The sequence below is a fragment of the Bos mutus genome, chromosome 11 (genome assembly GCF_027580195.1).
Source record: "Bos mutus isolate GX-2022 chromosome 11, NWIPB_WYAK_1.1, whole genome shotgun sequence".
In the NCBI taxonomy this organism is placed as follows: domain Eukaryota; kingdom Metazoa; phylum Chordata; class Mammalia; order Artiodactyla; family Bovidae; genus Bos; species Bos mutus.
Genome location: NC_091627.1, coordinates 75,735,773 through 75,759,402, shown reverse-complemented (window position 1 = coordinate 75,759,402; position 23,630 = coordinate 75,735,773). Strand labels below are relative to the sequence as shown.

General features: G+C 43.2%; 1 protein-coding gene across 1 annotated transcript in view; it reads right to left on the bottom strand.

Annotated features, from left to right (window-relative positions):
- The window catches only part of LHCGR (luteinizing hormone/choriogonadotropin receptor), a 62,226-nt gene that overhangs the window by 17,554 nt on the left and 21,042 nt on the right, over positions 1 to 23,630 (bottom strand). The window contains exons 3-7 of the mRNA XM_070379606.1: positions 21,616 to 21,690; positions 18,150 to 18,224; positions 16,153 to 16,227; positions 15,987 to 16,064; positions 3,339 to 3,407 (exon numbers count right to left, since the gene is read on the bottom strand). Coding sequence (XP_070235707.1) covers positions 3,339 to 3,407; positions 15,987 to 16,064; positions 16,153 to 16,227; positions 18,150 to 18,224; positions 21,616 to 21,690 — 372 coding nt within the window. The remainder of the gene's footprint in view (positions 1 to 3,338; positions 3,408 to 15,986; positions 16,065 to 16,152; positions 16,228 to 18,149; positions 18,225 to 21,615; positions 21,691 to 23,630) is intronic.

The window sequence follows — 23,630 nt, the reverse complement described above, 5'->3', positions numbered from 1 at the left end:
TTCAGTGGGTCTCCTTCCCCTCAGAAGAGAATTCAGACCCCTTCCCATGGCCCCTCAGTCCTGACGCCTTGCTCCTGACACATCTCCATGATGATCTCATCCAGTGTCCCTCTTGCTGACGGCCCTGCAGTCACACCAGCCTCCTCCCAATTCTTGGAGTTTATCAACTTCTTTTCTTGCTCAACTCAGGCCCTTTGCACATGCTGGTCCCTCTTTCTGTAATGTGCTTCCTCTCATGACTGCCAGGGCTGACCCCTTGTCATCCTTAAGACTCAGCCTAAATGTTATATCCTTGGTGAGGGCTGTCCCTGAGCACCTCACCTAGAGTCAGTCTCCTGGCTGTGGTCTCTCAGATCTCAGTAATGAGTTATTTTCCTTCACGGTATTTATCACTGCCTACAATGAGTTCATTTATTTTTTGCCTTTTGGTCCATCTCTTCTGCTAGAAACTTCATGAGGGCAGGGACTGTTCCCACTGTACCGCTGCAGACCCAGCCCTTAACACCGTGCCTCATATATTGGTGATGCTCAACAGATGTGACGTGTTGAATGAATAAATGAATGAAATAGGTTTGTGTTCTTGGCAAACTGATTTGTGATCTTGGTTTCCTCTTTTTTGAAACTATGAGGTATGGGGCATTCATACTAATGGGACTTTGGGAACTTTTTAAGTCCACACTGGTTTCAGTGCCTCTAAAGGGGTTGACCAGGACCTCCCTCCTTATGCCCTGCTTTCCCTCACTGCCCAAAGCTGCGCCCTGCTGGCTGCCTCCTCACCTCTGACTTTGCTCTGGCTTCTTTTCCTCATCTATTGCGTTCCCTTAATTGTACCCTCAGTCCTCCAATTTTTCCTCCTTGTGCAGCTGACCAGGGCCACACAGGACTTCACGTACCCCCTCTCCTCAGGGACTTCTGACTCTGTGTCTGCCCTGGTCTGCCCCTTCCCTCTGCTCTTCCAACCCTCTGCCCTTTCTGCTAACCCATCCACCAACCTTCCCTGAGCAGCCCTCTCATACTTTCTACCCCAGGACTTTCAAAGGCTTGTTTTCTACAGCAGAGTCCAAATTATTTACCCCAGCATCGAAGGTCCTTCCTGCTTTGTCCTTGATCCACATCTAGGACTTTTTAAATGCTACTATTTTCTGGGCTATGAGCACATCCTAAGCACCTTCCTCTGGGCTTTTCTTGTCCTCTGAACATAGTACATTTTCCTTCTATCTCTGCTTGTCCAAGTTAAGCCCAGCTCAAGGTCTGCGTCTCTCATGAGGCTTTCTCTAATTCCCTTCTCTTCTGCCCCTGAAATCCCAGAGGACTTTACCTCTCTCCAGCCAGGCACCATACTTTGCCTTCTGTTTTAGTAACTACTTAGTGTACAGTTTACATACCATTTAGGAGTGTTTCTTCCTAGGCTGTAAACTCCTGCAGGGCAAACACCAGGGCTTAGTCATCTTCGTTTCATCTCAAAATATAGCAGGTTCCTTCAAACACAGCTGAAGCCTGGCAAACACTCGTCAATACCAGTATGAGGCCTCTGGGAGTGCTGTGCCCGGAGAGGATAGGCCTCTGATTTTAATTCAGCAGAAACAGATTCAACTGGCCAGAGTGAAACCTGCATTGAATTCAAGTCCACCAGAAAATGAGGGAAAATCTACTCCATGATAGGAAGGACAGCTTTTTAAAAAGCTGCCATTTCTTGAGCACTTAGAATGTGCCAGACCTGTGTTAAGTGCATGAAAACATAATCATATTTAGTACCATTCATTCATAATTAATTATGTAATACAGATAATAAGTGAGCACCTACTCTATGCTACACACTGTGCTAAGTACTGAGGATACAACACAGAGCTTTTCATTTTGGTGGGCTATCCTCCACACAAACCCATTAGCAGCTCCATTTTATGGATGAAACACTATGGTTTAGACTGGTTAAGTGACTTGCTCAAGATTAAGGTGATAAATGATGGAATTGGAATTTCAGTCCCAGTTAGTGACTGTTAGATCTGTTTTCTTAGCCACCAAGCTACATAACATGGTATCAGTATAATAGGGTCTTTAATTAATATTTATCATTAAAGTATGTAGTGTACTATATTTAGACTTATGCTACTCAACTCCAGACTGGCAGCATTAGCATCTCCAGGGAGCTTGTTAAAATTTCAGATTTTCAGGCCCTACCCTAGACCTACTAAATTAAAATGTCTTGGGGTGGGGCCTGGGATCTCTGTGTTAACAATCTCCGTGTTATTCTTATGTTTGTTAAAGTTGGAGAAGCACTGGTAAAGACCATGGTTTATACATGATAAGTGAAAGTGTTAGTCACTCAGTTGTGTCTGACTCTTTGCAACCCCATGGACTGTAGCCCGCCAGGCTTCTCTGTCCATGGGATTCTCCAGGCAAGAATACTAGAGTGGATGCCATTCCATCCTCCAGGGACTTTCCCGACCCAGGGATTGAACCTGGGTGTCCCACATTGCAGGCAGATTCTTTACCGTCTCAGCCACCAGGGGAACCCAAGTTTATACATCTGACTTATTAATGATAAAAGCCTTTCCATCCGTTTGCTTTCCTCAACTTTGGCTTTAGTTGCGCCTTTCACATGTTGTAAGGTTTTACTCTCGACAACTGTAGGGTGATGGTCATCTTACTTGGTACCTGTTAAGGTTCAAGCAGTGCACCCCTCCCTGCCCACCCCCTGCACCACCAGCTTTGTGAATGAGCCACTTTTTTTAGTAAAGGGGCCACAGAAAGAAAGAGAGGCTGAGGACAATGAAGGAAGCAACAGGGATGCTTCTCTAGAGTTGAAGGCTGTTCACAATAGGGACCAGGGTAGGGTGTGGTGAAAATGCAGGGCTCCCTCACCTTGTGAAAAATGAGCTCCTTACCCACCCCTGCCCCCAGCCCCCGCAGCAGGGAGATGGGATTCTGTGTGGGCCTGTTGAGACTGATTAGGCTGGTAAATGGCCTTATCCAACATCTTTGCAGTGGGGCCAGGAGGAAGAATTTCTTCACTGAAATCGTGCTGCCTCTAACACACCATCAGCCCAAGTGAGGGGACTAGAGAGGGGGGCTGTGAGATGGAGGAGCTTAAAGGAGGGTGTTGAATATTTCAGCAAACTGTCAACTTCAATGTATCCAGGCTGCATCTGTTTTTGATATCAGGGTGCTCTGGGGTTTCCAGTCAGCCAGTTGCCTAGTAACACTCGTGCTACACTGAGGACCAGGCACTTGAAAGTTTATTTTTGTCCTGAGTTAGTTGCTGAAGATTGAATGTGATCTGGTAGCCAGAGTAATATTTCATTTTTATTCATGAGCTGGGGAAACAAGCACATACTTACAGGGAAATCAGCGTTGTCCCATTGAATGCATGACTTTGTATTTCTTCAAATCCATTTCCATATAGTTTTCTGAAGAGGGAGGAGAGAGATTTTAGAAACGAAAGAAACACAGTTTGGAATCACACAGTCTTCTTTCTGTGACATTTATTACGAAGATAATTACTGGCATTTACAATACGTAGCTCAGTTTTTCTAGCATTTTAGATCCTCAGGGCCCACTGAGATGAGACTGTTTCCTTGCTCCAGTTTACTTCCATCTCCACCACCAGCACCACTACTAATCTGTTAAATGTTTGGTAATAAACACTTAATAAAATATATGCACAATGTTCTGCATATGTCTTATGAGTTAATCCTCATCGTCATTCCCACCATTCGGATCAGAAACCTAAGCCTTCGTGTTGCCGTGCAGCTTGCTTAAGGTCAGAGAAAACAGTGGCAGAACTGGAACTGGAGGCTTGAGCCATCTAACACTTAAGTCTTCCCTCTGGCTGTCCAGGCCAGTGTGGGTGTATGGGCTTTCCGGATCACTGAAAGCTGAGGGCAGAAGAAGGCTCCAGTACCGAGTTACTGTTTCTTTTTCTTAGATGAGTCTTTGGTGTTAGTGATGCCATATTTTGTTCCACAACCAAGATTTCAGGGTCTGTGAATGGTTATTTAAGACCCCTTGGATAGTGACATCACTTTAGTTGGGTGCAATCAGCATTTAACAAAATGAAATAGAACAAACCGGAAAATATTAGAGTATGTTGCATGTAATCAGGGCAGTGCTGTTTGTGACATTTTGTGCCACCGCTGTTTGTGTTATGTACGTTAAAGTATATGTATACGTACATATATATTAGTCTGCCCAGACTAAGACTAAGACTCAGTTCTAGTCTGAGTTCAAAGACGCCTTAGAACACAGACACTGGGAAATGTTAGAGCCAGAAAAGAACTTGGAGAGGAGCAAGGCGCATCCTTTCGCTTTACAAAGAAGGAACGGGGCTCAGAGAAGAAAGTGGCCTGTCTAAAGTCCACAGTTGGTGGAAATGAGACCAGAACACACTTTGACTGGGGCTACTTCTAGCACATCACTTTTGCTGGTTGATGTGCCTTTTCTTCCCTGAAATATCCACATGGCCCCTCTTCCTCCTCCTATAGAATTATGTTTAATGTTATGTTCTTGGTGTGGCCTCTCCTGACTGCCCTATTTACCACCCTTCCCTTCCTCAGCATTCCAGCATTCTCCCTCTCCCTTCTCTGATTTACTTTATCAGCATCTGACCCATGATTATATTGTTGTCTACCTCTCCCAGCAGAATGTAACCTTTATGAGAACAAAAATTCAAATTATTCTGTTCACTACAGGATTACCTGTATGTAGAACAGTGCCTAGGACCTGGGAGGATTACAGTGAATATATGTTACATGAATTGAATGGACAAATGGTAATATATAAGATGAATTTCTCAGTGTAAACCATAGCCAAGCAAGTTGGAAAGCCACAGTCTCAAATGGAAATGTTTGTGTATGTTCTCCATAAACAATGGCTTAAGACTCAAGTAAGAAAGGGCTGTGGTGTGACATAAAATTAAGCTTCTGCATCTGGCAAGATGCTCACTTTGCTTTTCAGTGTTGCTGGCAGCTGCATGGGCTGTGTCAGGGACAGCCTGGAAGGGGTGACGTGACAGTCTCCCCCTACTCCTCAGGTGGCTGCTGTCTGCAAGGTTTCTCTGCTGCTGCTGCTGCTAAGTCGCTTCAGTCGTGTCCGACTCTGTGTGACCCCAGAGACGGCAGCCCACCAGGCTCCCCCGTCCCTGGGATTCTCCAGGCAAGAACACTGGAGTGGGTTGCCATTTCCTTCTCCAATGCAGGAAAGTGAAAAGTGAAAGTGAAGTCGCCCAGTCGTGTCTGACTCTTTGCCACCCCATGGGCTGCAGCCCACCAGGCTCCTCCGTCCATGGGATTTTCCAGGCAAGAGTACTGGAGTGGAGTGCCATCGCCTTCTCTGGCAAGGTTTCTCTAGCCTTTGTTAAATAAAACTAGCACAGGATTTCACTTCATTGTATCTGTCTGTGTGTAATATGTATGTATATAGTGTGTGTGGGGGGGTGGGGAGGGTCCCTTCCTTTCCATCAACACAGCTGAGACAAACCAGCATATAAGTAAATATAGGTGGGACTCAGTGTTGAAGCATGGTATTTAGAGACTGAAATTCAGAAAATATAGAGATTACAAAATAATGAGTTCAGAAATTGCAGGGGATCGTATTTAATTCATTTTGAAACCGCCCAGATCTCTCATAATGCTATTATCTAGCAGGAGCTCAGTCAACAGGCTGGCGGCAGCAGTAGCCTTGCCCTGCCACGGGAGAAAGAGCCTTGTCTGGCTCCCTCTGCTCTCACAGTTCTCCTGTTTCCAGTTTCACACATGAGCTCTTAACTGTGTTTGGTAATGGATGATCGGATGCCATTTTCAATGGTTTCCTTCACCATTTATATTGTAGAATCTGAGGGGATTGGTATTTGGATTATGTCTGTTGTCTTGTGCAATTACACACAACCTTCTTACCTCCTCCACACAATCCCACTAGAATTCTCTTTTTCTTTTACACTTTGTCACCCGCTTGTCATCTTAGGGGCTGAATGCCTTTATAATAATCTCTTTTAGATGAAGAAATCATACCTGTCTCTTCTCTGAACTTTTGAAATTGGATCTTTTAGAGTCTAGTCTACTGTTTGTCGAATCTGCCTCCTCCATCCATTGACTCAGCATCATCTGGAGTTGCTGGCCAGAAATTCAGACTCAGACCTACTGACGAGGTGCCCTGCAGACCTAGAGTCAGAACCTGGCTGTGGTAGCCAGTAACATGCACATTTTTTGGAAGTGCGTATTATTTTGTCATGAGTTACTTTCCTCCTTAACAAGTAATTATCTTTTGGCTGCACTGGGTCTTCACTGCTGTGCACAGGCTTCCTCCAGGTGCAGCAAGCGGGAGCTACTCTAGTTGTGGTGCACGGGCTTCTCATCGCAGTGGCTTCTCTTGCTCCGCTGTGGAGCACAGGCATGCGGGCTTCAGTAGTTGTGGCTCCTGGGCTCTAGAGCACGGGCTCAATAACTGTGGTGCACAGAATTAGTTGCTTCGCGGTATGGGGGATCTTCCCAGGTCAGGGACTGAACCCATGTCTCCAGCATTGGCAGGCGAATTCTTAACCACAGTGCCACCAGAGAAGTCTGCAAAGGCACTTTCATAGCAAGCTCTCCCAGTGAGCTTTGGGCATGCCACTTTGCGACCCCTTGCCCTAGGCTGTATGTAATAGGATGCTGCAGCTCTCATTGTTTTCATGGTGCAAATCAGATGGTCTGTTGGACAGCACTGAGTCCAGAGTCTGGTCCTGCCTTCTTAGTGGTGGAGCTCCATTGTAGGAAAGGTAGTCCCTACTGTGCTTCTTGCAAAGCAAAGCTGCCAGCACTTGTCTGAATGCCCAGTCCTCACCACTTTTGATACATCTTAGGATCTTCCAGTTGACTTTTTTGCGGGGCCTACAGTGCCATTGCTCTAAGCACAGCCTTGCAGGTAAGTCTGCAAGCCCCAAACCCAAGCCTTACCTGCCCTTGAATCCTAGCTCTACTGCTTATGAACTGAGTTGCTTTAGGCAAGTTACTTAACCTCTCCGAGTCTCAACTTCCTGATCTGAAAATAGGGATGATAATAATAGTCTTGAGCTCAAAACACTGTTGTATAGATTAAAATAATATACATACATTAAGTGCTTAGAACTAGGTTCTGGAACAAAGTAAATGCTTAGTGTGTTGCTCCTATGATAATTATTATTATCATATTTAACAGTGGCTTCCAGATCTCTGGCAGAACAGAGGGAAAGATGTCCCTTTCCATGCTCTGAACAGCCTGTCCTGAAATGCAGTGACCTGTTAAATTGAACTGTCATTCTCCTCTGCTGAGGTGGGGGCCTTTCTTCTCCTGGATGGAGCAGGTCAGCTCAATGGCCTGGGCTGCTCCAAATGTACTCATTCCCTAGGGGCCCTCAGCCACCTCTGGTCTATGTTGGCATCATTGCATTTTTGTACTTGAACATTTTTCCTGTCTTAAAAAAAATTTTTTTTTTTTTATACTCTGGGTTCTGCTTCTTCCAACTTTCCAAAGAATCTGGCTCACTATTTCCTTTTCAGCTGCTGTTCTTCGGCTCTGTTCTTAACATTTGCAGACAATAGAATGTGCTGCCTTGTTTTGATTAAATGAGTGGAGAAATTACAGATGTGAGTGGAAAACCTCATGCTGTCAGCCTGCAGAATGCTTTAAATGCCCTTTAAAACATCTGGAGAGTCACTTCAGATCGTTTTCTCCAAAGCATCATGGTGTCAGAATTAAATGAGGAGGGCTTCCTTTGCCTTGAGGATGCTGTCACAGGCATAGAAATGAATTTTTCTCTCTCATCTATTACAATAACTGCACCTTACTTTAAAGCATTGTCTAGGTTCTCTATTCAAATGTCAGAAATTGTGACTCAGAAAGAGTGGCACCTTTTTATTCAAAATAAGATTCGGGCTTTAGAACTTCATCACAGATGACACTCTAATTCTGAATGCTGCCTTATAGCAAACCCTAACTATTCCTGGGGCTTTAAAAGTATTTCTGGGGTTATAGTAGCAGTCTCAGACATTCTGCCATAGTTCCCACTCAGATCATGAAGCCAACTTGTTTTTGAATGATTTCAAAGAAGAAAGCTTAGCTTAGGTTTATAGATCCTCAGGGTCTCAAAGAGTGCCCCCACTGAATGGGGAAGTATCACATACCTTAGGATCTGGGGTCCTCCCATGTCTTTATTGAGGACACAAGATACATAAGATCCATGTCCTTGCATGCTTAGTCACTGAGTCGTGTCTGACTCTTTGCAATCCCATAGACTGTAGCCTGCCAGGCTCCTCTGTCCATGGAATTTCCCAGGCAAGGATACTGGAGTGGGTTGCTATTTCCTCCTGCATCCATGTTCTTGAGAGGATCATAATCTCAGTGAGTGAAAACATGAAGTAATGAAAGAATAATACAAACCAGGAGACATTCCCTGTGAGCATGTGTGGTGTGCAGAAATGAGAAGTCTTGGAGAAGTTCTCTGGGGTTAGAGAAGTCAGAGAAGCTGCATGGTGGACTCAGACCTTGTGGAATCACTAACACACTCTTCTAGAAAATCTGCCCTGTGGTGGTATATCTGTAAGCAAATTTTTATCAGATGACCATGCAAACACCATCCTAAAGAAGGGGGATCCTAAAATCACCACTTTCTTCTTATAATACTTTGCTGAAATCCTTTTATATCTGAATACTTCTTCATGCATGAAGACACTGCTTCAGTGGGGGCCCTGGCAGTGGTCGTGTGGATAACTGTCTCTGGTCACTGCTGGATGCTGCCATGACCCTAGTTTTGGATGTTCATCAGAACTCTCCCATATTTGTGGGACTCACATTCTCTGTAGCAAGGAATTCCTCCCTCTGATATGAGCACACCTCTTGCTTTTCAGCAGTACTGAGTTTTTATGTTTCCCTCCACTACGGCCAAGTTCGTGCCAGCTTACCATATGCAACAATAAAAAGGTGACATGCATTCAAAATAATAATGATAGCAATGGAGAACAATACATTGAATAACATTTTTGAAAAATCCATGTTTTGTAGTGATACTTAAAAAGAGAGAAAGAGAGGAGAATGAATAAAAAAAAAACCCTTTTTTATACAGAAGAGTGCTGGCTGATAAACGTAGAGGAGTGATACATTTAAAATTACCATTTTATAGCTCTCTATAATAACTGAATAATGAATGAATGCTGAAACCATTAGGTGAAAGGTTGTTGGCCAATGGATGGTCACATGAACTCAAAGTATCCCATGATGGTTTGCTGAATTATGACAAAGGGAGAAACATGCCCTTACAATGAAGAGGTCTGGCAGTACCTCCATAGCCAAATGGCCAAGGAGTGGCATCGCGTGACATGATACACCTCCTGGTCTGATGCAGAGAGAGACATTTAACATCTAATCAGGACAGTATAGTTGGAGGAGTCCAGACAACTGGCCTAAGCCCTCAAAGGAATTTGTGTTTTGCAGAGCAGAGGAAGTCAGGAGGGCAGTTCTCAGGGGGTGAGGTTGGGAGGTCTAAGGGACATAACAGCAAAAATGCTATGGATAATGTTTGAATTCTGAGTTTTAAAAAAAATCTGTCAAAGACATTTTCATTTGAACACAGACTATAAGTTGGATGATGTCATTAAATCCATGTTGATTTTCTTAGGTGTAATGGTGTTGTAGTTCCAGAGAATGTTTCTGTTTAGGGAAATAAATGCTGAAGTATTTGGAAGTATCATGTCTATAAACTTCTTTTGGATGGTTTGGCAAAAGGGAAATGTGTTGTATATATTTACATATACAGGATGGCGTGGATGTGGCAAGACGATGATAGTAGGTGAAGCTAGGTGAGATGTGCAGGGGTGTTCATGGTGCTGCTCTTTCCTTTCGTTAGTGGAAAGACAAATGAAAAGTGATTCTATTTGTCAGTTGAATTTTTCAAAATAAAAAAAAAGTATTTAAAAAGAGATGATGAGACACGTTTTCATGATGGTGTGAAATAATCGGCTTGCTAAATATGAGCTTTTAAGTGGTGATACAGTGTGGTTGTCACAATGTGACTGAATTGAGTTTGCACGAGGAGGTATGAGTAGTCCCATTGGAAAGTTTGTCGCGGGTCTGTGACTTGGCTTAAACCAGGTGGACTTAGAGCCAGGGCTAATGCCCAGGCTTTTCTACTTGAGGGCCCAACAATCTCCTCACTGCGGCTCATCGCGGGTGCAGCCAGGGATCTTGTCCTCCTTTGCCGGGCCACCCTTCTCTGAAGGGTCTTAGAGAATTGATTGCCATGACCTTTCCTTCTCTGTGAGGAGTTCAGATGTGAATCAAGGTTGACTCCTTTTTTGAGCCTGGTATGACAAGTCATTTAGAATATTGTAAAGGTGGTGCAGCCAAATCCTGCTCATTCAGGGTGGGGGGCATTTCAAGGTAGCCTCTTGAGGAGATTTAATGAAAAGCAAATGGCTTTAAAGGGACATAAGAGCATAATGCATAGTTTTAGTATTAGCCCCACTGAGCTTCTCCAGCATCAAGTGAAGTGTTTTGTTTTCATTAAAAGAGCTCACAGTTGGTAAAGATCTGGGCGGGGGGAGGGCAGGAACCCTTCCATAAAAAGCGAAATCTCAACTACAACTAATAATGAGAAGAGAAGGCTTGCCTTCATTATTTTCTAATTAGAGAGTTGAACTTTATAGCTGAGGAAATAAGGTTTTCCTCTTTGAATGTAATACCCTTTTCCAGCGGGGTGCTCCACATGATTCTTCATGTACAGAAAGGCCCATTCAGCTGAGAATAAGTGCCAAGCAAATGACTAATCACTCCCTTCCAGATGAAGGGCCAAGAGTGAGGAGGGAGATGGAGGCACAATCCCTCATGGGCTCCCTGGGCGAGATGGAGCTGCAGTCCTCGTTAACTTCAGAAGTGGGGCAATTAGGCCCTGCTGGTAGGCACTATTCTTCTTAAAATCATAACTAAAATAAGTTAATGGCCCCTAATAAAAACACTGTGCAGCTCCTGTACACTGTACAAGATGCTGAAATGTGACGTGTGAGAAGAAATCGTTGGTTTCCCCTTGGGTTTTGTGAGGCGGCCCCATCGTGTGAACTCATAGAGCCCCATGGCTTATCTCAACATTCATTTTCTTATTGGTCTTCTTCCCCATCTTCTGTTCTTCCTCCCATTCTCGTTGCACTCCTCTCCCATGGCTGTGCTTATATCTGGGAGGAGTACTTGCTACTGTTTTCCTGATTACTTTCAGATTTAGGTCAGAATCAAAGGAAGTCTTGGCTATTTGTGATCTTTGAATAAAAGCTCTTCTACTGAGTGGTTTCTTCTTAATACTTTTTTTTTCAGGGTTATTTCTAAGCTGTTAGCCCCTTAACCCTGCATTGAAAATGCTCTGCAATCCAGTGTTTCCTCCACCCCCCCATTCATCTAAATGTCTTTTCCAACTGCCAATAGATATGCCTCATCCTCTTTTCCTCCTTCCCACTGCCATGCTTTTGCTCATGTTCACTTGGAATGTTCACCCCCTTTTTCTCTGTATATGGTACCACATTAATGGTTAAGACCATGACTCTGGAGCCAAGACTGTCTGAGACTAAAGCTTGACCTGGGGTGAATTACTTAACTTCTCAGTGTCTTGGTTGCCTCATCTAAACGTGGGGTGGACAGGCCCTACCTTGTAGGGTTGCAAGATTTAAATGAGTTTTTTAAAAAGTACTTTTAAACAGTGTAGGCATTTAATAGGAGAAGGCAATGGCACCCCACTCCAGTACTCTTGCCTGGAAAATCCCGTGGATGAAGGAGCCTGGTAGGCTGCAGTCCATGGGGTCGCATAGAGTCAGACACGACTGAGCGACTTCACTTTCACTTTTCACTTCCAGGTATTGGATAAGGAAATGGCAACCCACTCCAGTGTTCTTGCCTGGAGAATCCCAGGGACAGGGAAGCCTCGTGGGCTGCTGTCTGTGGGGTCGCACAGAGTTGGACACGACTGAAGTGACTTAGCAGCAGCAGCAGCAGGCACTTAATAAGTGCTATATAAATATTAGCCACTTTTATCATATTTACTCATACAGGTGCCACTGATTCTGCAAGGTCTCACTCAGGTCTGCAGCCTGACTTCTCAGCCTAAGAGAACCTCTCCAAGACTTCTCATTTCTGTGTACCACACACTCACAGTGAATGTCTACTGGCTTGTATTATTCTTTCATGTTTTCTCCCATTGAGATTGTGAGCTTCCCAAAGACATGGGTCTTATATGTCTTTTGTGTCTTCAGTAAAGACATGGAAAGACCCCAAATCCTAAGGCATGCAGTGCTCTGTAAATGCCCTGTTCCTGACAGGGGACATGATGAATGAGTAGTTCCTGATCCATAGGTGATGGTGAGTCAGAAAGGCTTTATGAACAGCTAGAAGAGCTACAGTACCTGAGGGAAGTGGAGGAGTAGAAAGACTCTAGAGAAGTTTTTCTAGGATCTAGACTCCTTTCTGATGTGTAAGAGATGCAAAGTAAGAATTTGAGTTATTTTGAAATTATTTCTGGTTGCTGCTCTGTATTCTTTTGATTGCAACACTCTTGAGTCCAGGCTGTATTGGCCACAGTTTTGTAACATGATAACTGTATGTGTAGAATTATACTTACGCACAGTAAAAGCAAAATGGCTGTCTGGGGAGGCCTTACAAATAGCTGTGAAAGAAGAGAAGTGAAAAGCAAAGGAGAAAAGGAAAGATATAAGCATCTGAATGCAGAGTTCCAAAGAATAGCAAGGAGGGATAAGAAATCCTTCCTCAGCGATCAATGCAAAGAAATAGAGGAAAACAACAGAATGGGAATGACTAGAGATCTCTTCAAGAAAATCAGAGATACCAAAGGAACATTTCATGCAAAGATGGGCTCAAGAAAAGACAGAAATGGTATGGACCTAACAGAAGCAGAAGATATTAAAAAGAGATGGCAAGAATACACAGAAGAACTGTACAAAAAAGATCTTCATGACCCAGATAATCACGATGGTGTGATCACTCATCTAGAGCCAGACATCCTGGAATGTGAAGTCAAGTGGGCCTTAGGAAGCATCACTACAAACAAAGCTAGTGGAGGTGATGGAATTCTAGTTGAGCTATTCCAAATCCTGAAAGATGATGCTGTGAAAGTGCTGCACTCAATATGCCAGCAAATGTGGAAAACTCAGCAGTGGCCACAGGATTGGAAAAGGTCAGTTTTCATTCCAATCCCAAAGAAAGGCAATGCCAAAGAATGCTCAAACTACTGCACAATTGCACTCATCTCACATACTAGTAAAGTAATGCTCAAAATTCTCCAACCCAGGTTTCAGCAATATGTGAACCGTGAACTTCCTGATGTTCAAGCTGGTTTTAGAAAAGGCAGAGGAACCAGAGATCAAATTGCCAACATCCACTGGATCATGGAAAAAGCAAGAGAGTTCCAGAAAAACACCTATTTCTGCTTTCTTGACTATGCCAAAGCCTTTGACTGTGTGGATCACAATAAACTGTGGAAAATTCTGAAAGAGATGGGAATACCAGACCACCTGATCTGCCTCTTGAGAAATCTGTATGCAGGTCAGGAAGCAACAGTTAGAACTGGACATGGAACAACAGACTGGTTCCAAATAGGAAAAGGAGTGTGTCAAGACTGTATATTGTCACCCTGTTTATTTAACTTATATGCAGAGTACATCATGAGAAACATTGGACTGGAAGAAACACAAGCTGGAATCAAGATTGCCGGGAGAAATATCAATAACCTCAGATATGCAGATGACACCACCCTTATGGCAGAAAGTGAAGAGGAACTAAAAAGCCTCTTGATGAAAGTGAAAGTGGAGAGTGAAAAAGTTGGCTTAAAGCTCAACATTCAGAAAACGATCATGGCATCCAGTCCCATCACTTCATGGCAAATAGATGGGGAAACAGTGGAAACAGTGTCAGACTTTAGTTTTTTGGGCTCCAAAATCACTGCAGATGATGACTGCAGCCATGAAATTAAAGATGCTTACTCCTTGGAAGGAAAATTATGACCAACCTAGATAGCATATTCAAAAGCAGAGACAGGAGAGGGACAGGGTGGGAAGATTTGGGAGAATGGCATTGAAACATGTATAATATCATATATGAAATGAGTCGCCAGTCCAGGTTCGATGCACAATACTGGATGCTTGGGGCTGGTGCACTGGGACGACCCAGAGGGATGGTATGGGGAGGGAGGAGGGAGGAGGGTTCAGGATGGGGAACACATGTATACCTGTGGCGGATTCATTTCGATATTTGGAAAAACCAATACAATATTGTAAAGTTTAAAAATAAAATAAAATTAAAAAAAAAAACAAAACAAAAGCAGAGACATTACTTTGCCAACAAAGGTCCATCTAGTCAAGGCTATGGTTTTTCCTGTGGTCATGTATGGATGTGAGAGTTGGACTGTGAAAAAGGCTGAGCACTGAAGAATTGATGCTTTTGAACTGTGGTGTTGGAGAAGACTCTTGAGAGTCCCTTGGACTGCAAGGAGATCCAACCAGTCCATTCTAAAGGAGATCAGCCCTGGGATTTCTTTGGAAGGAATGATGCTAAAGCTGGAACTCCAGTACTTTGGCCACCTCATGTGAAGAGGTGACTCATTGGAAAAGACTCTGATGCTGGGAGGGATTGGGGGCAAGAGGAGAAGGGGACGACAGGATGAGATGGCTGGATGGCATCACTGACTCGATGGACGTGAGTCTGAGTGAACTCCGGGAGTTGGTGATGGACAGGGAGGCCTGGCGTGCTGCGATTCATGGGGTCACAAAGAGTCAGACATGACTGAGCAACTGATCTGATCTGATCTGACAGTAAAATTACTAATCAAATGCAGTGCACCATTGATAGCAATTTCTAGAATCCATTGTATAAAAGACAATCCTCTGAGATGGTCTCTTCTCTTGTTTCACAACTAGCTCCTCATCTCTGCATCATCAGCACATGCTCTCTCTTTCTTTAAGGACATTTAAGGTCATTGATTGTCTTATCATGATCCTGCCATGGAATGTAACCGAAGCAGAATGAGTGAGAAGATGTGGATGTGGGAGCAGAATTGAACACGGGTCACCGGGCTTTGGAGATAAATGAGACATGGTGTCCAGGATTCTGCCTCTGAATGGTGGAGCCAAGGAAGGTGGTTCATGTGAAGAGGGCAGGGATCTAACGGGAAGGAAGTCAGGCAGGTGTACAGTGAAGAGAATAAGTTGGGTTATCTTAGCTCGAACTTTAATGTGATGTGAATCACTTCGAATCTATTAAAATGCAGATTCTGAGTCGGTGCGTCTGGGATGAGCCTGAGAATCTGCGTTTCTTACCAGCTCTCAGAAGACACTATAGATGCTTGTCCATGGACCATATATTTAGTAGTGAGGCCTTACGAAAGAGCATGGAAGGGATTGGCTTGTGTGCCTGGTACCCTGATGAGTGACTGCCAGATGAGAAGACATTATTTTCAAGTATGAAAGGATGTAGGGAATGGGCATAGTTGGTGTTCCTTCAGAAACAAAGTAAGCAGGTTCCAAGGAGAAGGTGAAAAATAACTGAGAGAGAGAGAGAGAAGGAGCAGGGTCCTTTGATCAGCTACTCTACCTACTTGAAGAATATCCTTCCAACCTCTTCTCGGTTGAAACTTGAAATTTTTGTGCTCTCTTGTTACCAGGGCAGTCACTGCTCTCCAGGCTGTCTGTTTTTAGCTTCAAAGCAGTCCATCGATGTAGTGAACAATTTCATCAGCTGGAAATTCGGTCACTGTAAATCCTCAGGGCCTATTTGATTAATTTTGAACTTAATGGGTTGGTTGGCTGTCACAGGAACAGATGACCTAGCTGCCATCCCACATGACTCCTCTCACCCTTGGCATTTTAGGTCAGAAAGAATGTCAGCAGTGAGTTAGGAACGTGATGAAAGATAAGAAAGAGCCCACCTCAAGCTAGAAGTGGGAATAGTAGGAGCTGCATGGCAGGGCCTGAATTTGCGCATTTACTTACAGCGTTATGGATTCGTTATTCATCCCTTGAAAAGCATTTCTTGGTATGGTGGTTATGTGTAAGTTATCACAAATTTCCCTTGAGGAATGAAATGAGAAATATTTACTTTCTAAATTTCAGCTGCAAATAGGAAACTCTTATGCATAGCAATCAGCCTGGTACTTACAGAATGAAATTAAATTCAGAGGAGAAGATCTTCGTAACATCTGGAAGCTTGTGGATGCCTGTATTACAGATGCTTCTGTGATTTGGGGCAGGATGGGAATGTGGGCAGAGTGAGTATAGGGGATTGTTACTAAGGAATAAAGATAAAAACAGTAGAAAGACACTATGCAGATAACTCTTTTCACTAAAATGTGGAGTTTGGCTCTCTCAGTAACACTTCTGGCTGTTGAGGATCAGAATTAAAAGCCCCTAACACTATGGGGGAAGTTGCTCCTTTTAGAGATCTAAGGGATGGGGCCAAACTCTTCTGTCTTTCTCATTTGCATTTGTATTTCCAGCTTGTCTTTTTCCTATTGCATCAATTGCAGTTTCCTATTGTATTGCGTTCCATTTCCTTTTGCTAATTAGTGTATTCTGTGTTCTTAATGGTTCTAGAAAGCATCTCTCACTTTAGAACAGGTTTTAACTCAAACACTTCAGGAAGATTAATCTCCATGTGAGAAATCATATCCTCATTATTAAAAATCTCCCTTTATTTAGCTACCTTACAATTCAGGGAGTTCTTCCCTGTATTTCACTGATCAAGGAACATTCTTTTGGTTTTGGAGCTACTCAAGGCTCTTCCTCTTTTCCTCCCACCTTTTACTTAGCCTTCAAAGAGGAGTGAGACTTCACTGATAGGTTAGATTGAAGGATATTTTATTACACAAGAATGGGACTCCTTGAGAGGAGTCCAGCGTCTGGATCTTCCCAGCCGAGTTTTAAATTCACCAGTCATGGATTGTGGACAGCTGAACTGAACTGCCCAGCACTCTGGTGATGAAGAAAGGAGTCCAGGTTTCTCTTTTGGCTCTCTCTGGTTCTCCTCCCTACCTGTTACCCCAGATCACATGGAATCCTTGTCCTCTCTGTGACTGGTGAAGGCAGTGTGGGCTTGGACTGCAGTGTGTACTGGGTTGGGGGAATATTGTATTTTAGGGGTGAAGATGCTGTTTAATAAAAGCAGTGATTCTTAGATAACAAGGGGCTGCAGTGGTCAAATTTGGTTTGGGGATTTTCTTATGTTTTTCCAATGTATTTGATACTGCAGATGCTTATGCATCCTGTAGATCCCTTGGAGGTCTGGAAAAGCAGTACACTTGAGTTAGGAATTGTCATCCAGAGTTAGAGCAGCCAAAGGGGCTATGCTCGTGGCCCAGGGCAGGGCTGCTAGAGGTGGTGGACTTTGCTTCCTTTGGGGATTTTATGAAATTTAATTCATCAGGAGGAAGAGAGAATGGACATCTATATCAGAGGGTTAAATGTTCATTTTTTTGTCTGTGAATAAATGATTACTTGATATGTGAAAAGATCCAGGGTGACTAGTTTATAGATTTGTATCCCGTTACAGGGATTCTTGTTTTGCTGGCAAGGTGATGAATCTGCTAGGCTACAGTGGTAGTCAACTTGTAATGCTAACTAGTGGGCTTAATAAGGTTTAATGGGAAATAGAAAATAATGGTTTGGTTTCTATGGCACAAGGCCTACTCAAGGCAATACTTTAAAATTCGCTGAGTGAATGAATGAACACATGAGGGAAATGAGGTCAGGAATTTTTAACCATGGATGGGGGTCAAATCAGAACTGCCTCTCCACTTTCACCTGTGCCCTGTCTATATCACCACCTCACCTTAGAGAGTCCGACTTACCCTTTTTAAAGTGTCCTGACCTCCCTGCCCTATGCCCACCATCACTTTGAAAATCATTGCAAGGGGGTGATATCCTTCTTGGAGGTTTGGGACAAAGAAAACGTCGGGAACCACTTACATGTATTCAAAAGCACCCAGCATAGTGGTTAATAGGAAGTGCTGATTAGCTTTTAATCAGAAAGCTGAAGACAGACATGCAAATAATGCTAAGTATGTGGTTTAAAAATTCTTCCCAACCTTTTAACTGTTTAAGTTTTCATCAGATGCCCACATCCCCTGCCCCTATTGCTTAAAAAGGAAAATTCCTCACAGGTATTTTAACCGAGGGAGATTTGTAAACGCTCCAGCCTCAATGTGCACCAGGTTTTTAGTGTTCTGGATCAGTCTGTAAAGAGAAATGGAAAAACAGGCAGCAGTTTAATAGATGTGCTTTATTTGGACTGCACAAGGCCGTGGTCACCAGAGGGTGCTGGCTGAAAATGGCACCAAGAAAATCAAGTGACTTTCTTGTGCTTGAGGGGTGCTCCCGAGACCCTCGGGGTAGAAACGGGACGATGAGAGCCCGCCGGCTACTGCCAGGAGTTCTGCTTTCAACATCTTGCTGAGATAAGTGTAAGCATTATAGCTGGGAGTCTGTTCCATTCTGCCTGCTCTCCTTCCTGCCCCCGAGTAATAACCAACATCCAGGGCTCCTGGCCAGCTAGATCCTGCCCAACCATGGAGCCAGCACACTGGGGGTGACGGGCAATTTCACTCTCAAGAGAAATGAATGAATTGGCTGTTTGCTCTTGGAGACAAACTGGTCATCTTCGTAGTGGCTGGCAGTCACACTGACCGGTTATTCAGATGGGCACTCAGCCTTTGGAATAGCCCAGGGCTGATGCTAGGGGCTTGCATTTGGGGGTTATTACATCCATTCTATAGATAACTGGTTGTGTGATGATGCCAGGCCTTCTAACGTCCCTGACCTAGTGCTCCCTACTGTAAAATTAGAATAATAATAGCACTTCCTCTGCCTCACAGGTTGGTAGGGAGTAACATAGCAGGTAGAGATAATGCACAAGGCAGGGCTTGGCAAAATGGAAAAGCACAGCACTGCAGTGGTATTAATGCCTTTCCTCCTAGTTCCCCAGTGACTTTGAAAAGCAGCTACATTTACTGTCTACTATGGATTCAATAAAAGGTCAGTAAATGTCTCTGGCTTTTTAAACCCAGGCAACAGCCACGGAAGGAAATGATAATTCCTCTTGTTCTGTAGAGAAAATCTAGAGTATTGGTTAGGTGGATGGACTCCGGTGTCAGCTTGGTTTAACAGGCTGGTGTTACTAGTCGTATGACCTTGGATGCATCACCTGAAGCCTGACTTCCTCATAGAGTGGGTTTTGAACGGTGAATGTGCGCGTCTGGTTCACAGTGAGCCTTCCAGTGTTGACAACAGTGGATGAAATCAGGACGCTGAATGACTGGTCTCTAATCACAGAACTGAGAAGTAGCAGAGCTTGGAGGTGAACACAGCTTTTCCAAATCCAAGTCTAGCGTGTATTCCACCTTACTATAGTTTCCCATCATGGTGTCGACTTCTGTCCTTTACATCCCTTTGATTCTTTAGAGGTGAGGGACTTTTTGTTGAAATTAACTTTACAACAACTAAGTCAAGCAGTCTTGGGCCATATAAGACATTAGGTGGGTAGGATGGAAAGAACTTCTGTTTCTTAAGACTCTTTTGGAATCTGACCACTCATCCATCCATTCATTGAACAAACATTTATTGAATACCTCCATGTACCAGGCACTGTTCTAGGTGCTGGAGATCCAGCTGTAAACAAGGCAAAGAGAGCTGTGGGGAGCTGACATTCTAGTCTCAGGGCCTTCCTTTCCTTAGAGCACTTTATTTTTCTTTCTGTATTAATAAATTGATACTTTATCTATCTATAAATTGATAATTTATCTTTACATCTATATAAAGATAGATATCTTTATCTATTAAATAAAACTGCTTTACATCATGAGCAGTTTTATTTATCTCAAGCTGCTGTGGTTCAACATTGCTTGGGAAGTCTGTTAAAATGGATGCTTGGGGCTAGTGCACTGGGACGACCCAAAGGGATGGTATGGGGAGGGAGGAGGGAGGAGGGTTCAGGATGGGGAACACATGTATACCTGTGGCGGATTCATTTTGATATTTGGCAAAACTAATACAATTATGTAAAGTTTAAAAATAAAATAAAATTAAAAAAAAAAAGAAAAAAAAAAACTACAGATTTTCAGATTTCCAGGTCCAGGTAGGACTGGTAATGGAAATGATGTAACAGAAATGACCTTCCCCTACCCCACTCCCACCATGAAATTCTACTTCCCAGCGAAGTCCAGACTATACCTTTTGCACTTAAATACCTGTTATTTTGGATTTCCCTCTGTTTGGTGAATTAGTCTTACTTCCCTGGTTACACTGTCATCTCTTGGGGGAGATGTAAATTTTACCTCCTCTGTATTCCAGGATCATTTGACCCTTAGTTGGACATGTGTACCCACATACTTATTAATTCATTATCCTCTCTAGATGATTGCTAATTGGACCATTCATAGGGGGGCCTTGTGGTACAGTGGAAAATACACAAGCTTTGAAGACATGGGCTGGGGTTGAATTCCAGCCCTGGCATTGTCGAAGGTGCCACTTTGGTCAAGTTACCGACCCTTCTGAGCCTCCATTCCTTCCTGTGAACAAAAGGGATAATTACCCCACTTTGCAGGGCAGCTGCAAGGATTAAATGACACAACCTAGAGGAAATAAAGGCTGAGAACGAGTGCTCAAAATATATTTGTTGCTAATATCTTTTCTGCTTCCTTAACTTTGGAAACTCCTCTGCTGATGCAGCTTGTAGAAGTTCAGATTTGGGTCAAACTGGGCAGCAGTAAGAAGCCTGGTTTAGGAGTCACATGACCTGATTTCTAGTCTTATTAACTCTGGCGCTAACTTGCTGTGTGACATCTGAAAATTGAATCAAGCTAGTCTTCTCCCATTCCCCCTTTTTTGTAAATTGGAAGAAAATGATAATTTGGAAAGGATTATTATTAAGAATCAGTTCAAAAATGTCACAACAACAAATCCAACATACACGTGTCAAACACTTTTACATGGTAGGTTTCTAAGAACCATTTACTAAATAAGTGAATATGTCCAAATAGTCCCCAGTGAACTAATTCATGATCTCTAAGTGAAAGTGAAAGTGAAAGTGAAGTTGCTCAGTCGTGTCCGACTCTTTGCGACCCCGTGGACTATAGCCCGCCAGGCTCCTTTGTCCATGGGATTCTCCAGGCAAGAATATTAGAGTGGGTTGCCATTTCCTTCTCCAGGGGATCTTCCCAACCCAGGGATTGAACCCGGGTCTCCTGAATTGCAGGCAGACACTTTATCCTCTGAGCCACCAGGGAAGACTCTAAGCTCCTTTCTAAATATTCCACCACCTCAAGGACTCCATACCCTTCCTTCCAAGGTAAGAGCTACTTGGCAGGACTCCACAATGTCAATTTTAATTTCCAACTTTGTGTTGTGAAGTTTCAGAATTTATACAGCTCCCAGGGAGAAGCAGTTGTCACCATGGCAACCTGCAGGACACTGCAGTGACAGAAATTGGTGCCTGCCCAGACCTAGTAATTGCTGCAGTCTTTTCCTCTTGCATTCCTAGCTATGGATGCTTGAATACAAATACTGAGTGGGCTCCAGCCAGTGAGGGTAATAGTGTACAGCAATAAACTATCTGTTAGCTGATGCTTACATTTCAGACAAATTGAGGAGGTTGTCAAAGGCATTAGCTTCTATCTTTTCCAGGGAATCACTCTGAGAGATTTCACTAGGGAGAGAGAGAAAAAAAAAAAAAAGGAAAAAGAAGCATGAAATAAATGATTGTTTCTGCATGATAATAAGTTGTATGCATGACCCAACAATGGGTAGGGGTGTGTCCCTTTAAAAAAGAATAGGGATGCCTTAAGTTGTCCTCACATCATAACGTGCTCACACCTCCCTCTAGGAGCCCGAATGGGCACCTACAACCCAGATGCAGTTGAAATGCAAGTTTCAGTATTTCCCGTTAATGTGACCGTTTTGCTTATTTATCTGTGGACTCAGAGTTACAGATTGTTGGAAGTAGACATGTCCTCTGGGGAAATCCAGTTGGATTCCCTTGTTTTATAGCTTTGGGCATTAAAATTCTGAGAGGAGAGGCAAATAGTGCTTATAAGAAGATTCGGGATCAGGATCAAAATGTCTGGGTTCCCAACTCCATCACTCTAGTGAGGTTTTAATTTGGGTTAGGATTCCTGGTTTCTTGACTCTTTACCCCTCTCCCAAATCCTCTTCTGAGGCAGCTGCAGAGTGGTCAACTCCTGCATGAAGTGTCCTTATTGGGTTGTGACTGTCTATTTGTATATGACCATTTTCCTCACTTTGTCAGCAAACTAAGGACAGAGACTATGTCCTAGTCACTCCTGAATCCCTAGTGGCTTCGTATAGTCTGGCATTTAGGGTATCAATGAATGAGTAGATATGTGAATGAATTAATTTTTTTAAAAAAGAAACACAAAAGTAAAGGAACCAACTTTGCCATATATCACCCCCAAGCATGTGGGTAATGTCAATGTTACCCTAAAATCCCCATATAAGCTATCATTTGCTGCCAGCTGAGAAAAGAGTCTCAAATTCTAAGGTTAACATTCACTGAAGGTTTCAGACTTGATGAGCTTTAGCCCACAGGAAGGCTGAGTCTAAGGCAGTTAAGATCTTTTATGAAAACACAGTAGTGGATAGTTCTAGGCTGATTCATCTTATTCCTACCTAATAGTTTTGCTTATTTAACTGTGGCTGCTTTTCTCACTAGGAGGTCTTAATGCATTCAAAGTTTTCAAAACTCAACATTTAAAATTCTTGAGAGCAGAAGAGTAAAGGTTAGCCTCAGGCAAACTGACATTTCTGTAACCTGCAATGAATTTCCTATAATACGCACTAATTCTTAACAAATTATTTTTAATGTTCCTATGGACGTGAGTCTCAGTGAACTCTGGGAGTTGGTGATGGACAGGGAGGCCTGGCATGCTGCGATTCATGGGATCACAAAGAGTCGGACACGACTGAGCGACTGATCTGATCTGATCTGATTGCTTGCTAATACCCTAAGAGCAGTCAGAGATTCCCCCGAAGAACCAGGACTGATGATGTAGCATCTTCAGAGATGCAGATCTGTTTTCAAAGCCTTGAAAATTGTTAAGATGCTCTCTGGAAGCATCTAAATGGCCTCTGAGGTCCTGTGACTCAGACTGACATTAAGGAGGATGCTGGAATACTGGACTCCATACTCCCTTTCCATATATGGGCTTTTGTGTCCTAGAAGCTGACCCACGAACATAGGATTGAAGTTACACATTGCACTGAGAGCACATTGCATTGTCAGGCTGCTTTACACTTTTGATAAACGCCTTTTATCAATATAGATACAAATACTGTATTTGTTATATACTTATTATTTGGATACAAAGATAGTCTTCTGATGCACAATAAACTTTCAACACATTTTCTTCTATGCGGGTGTTATCTAAAAATGTGACATGAGGAAACAGCCGCTCTAGCAGAGGGAGTTTTTTATGATTGGAATCTTTTTTTTTTTTTATTGGAGTAGTTTATCATCACCTATCAAAATGCATTCAGTTTGTTGAGACAAGGTTAATTATCTGAATTTTAATGACTCTTGAAAATCATCCCTTTTCTTCAAAGGTCCCTGGATATTATTTGTATTTTAAA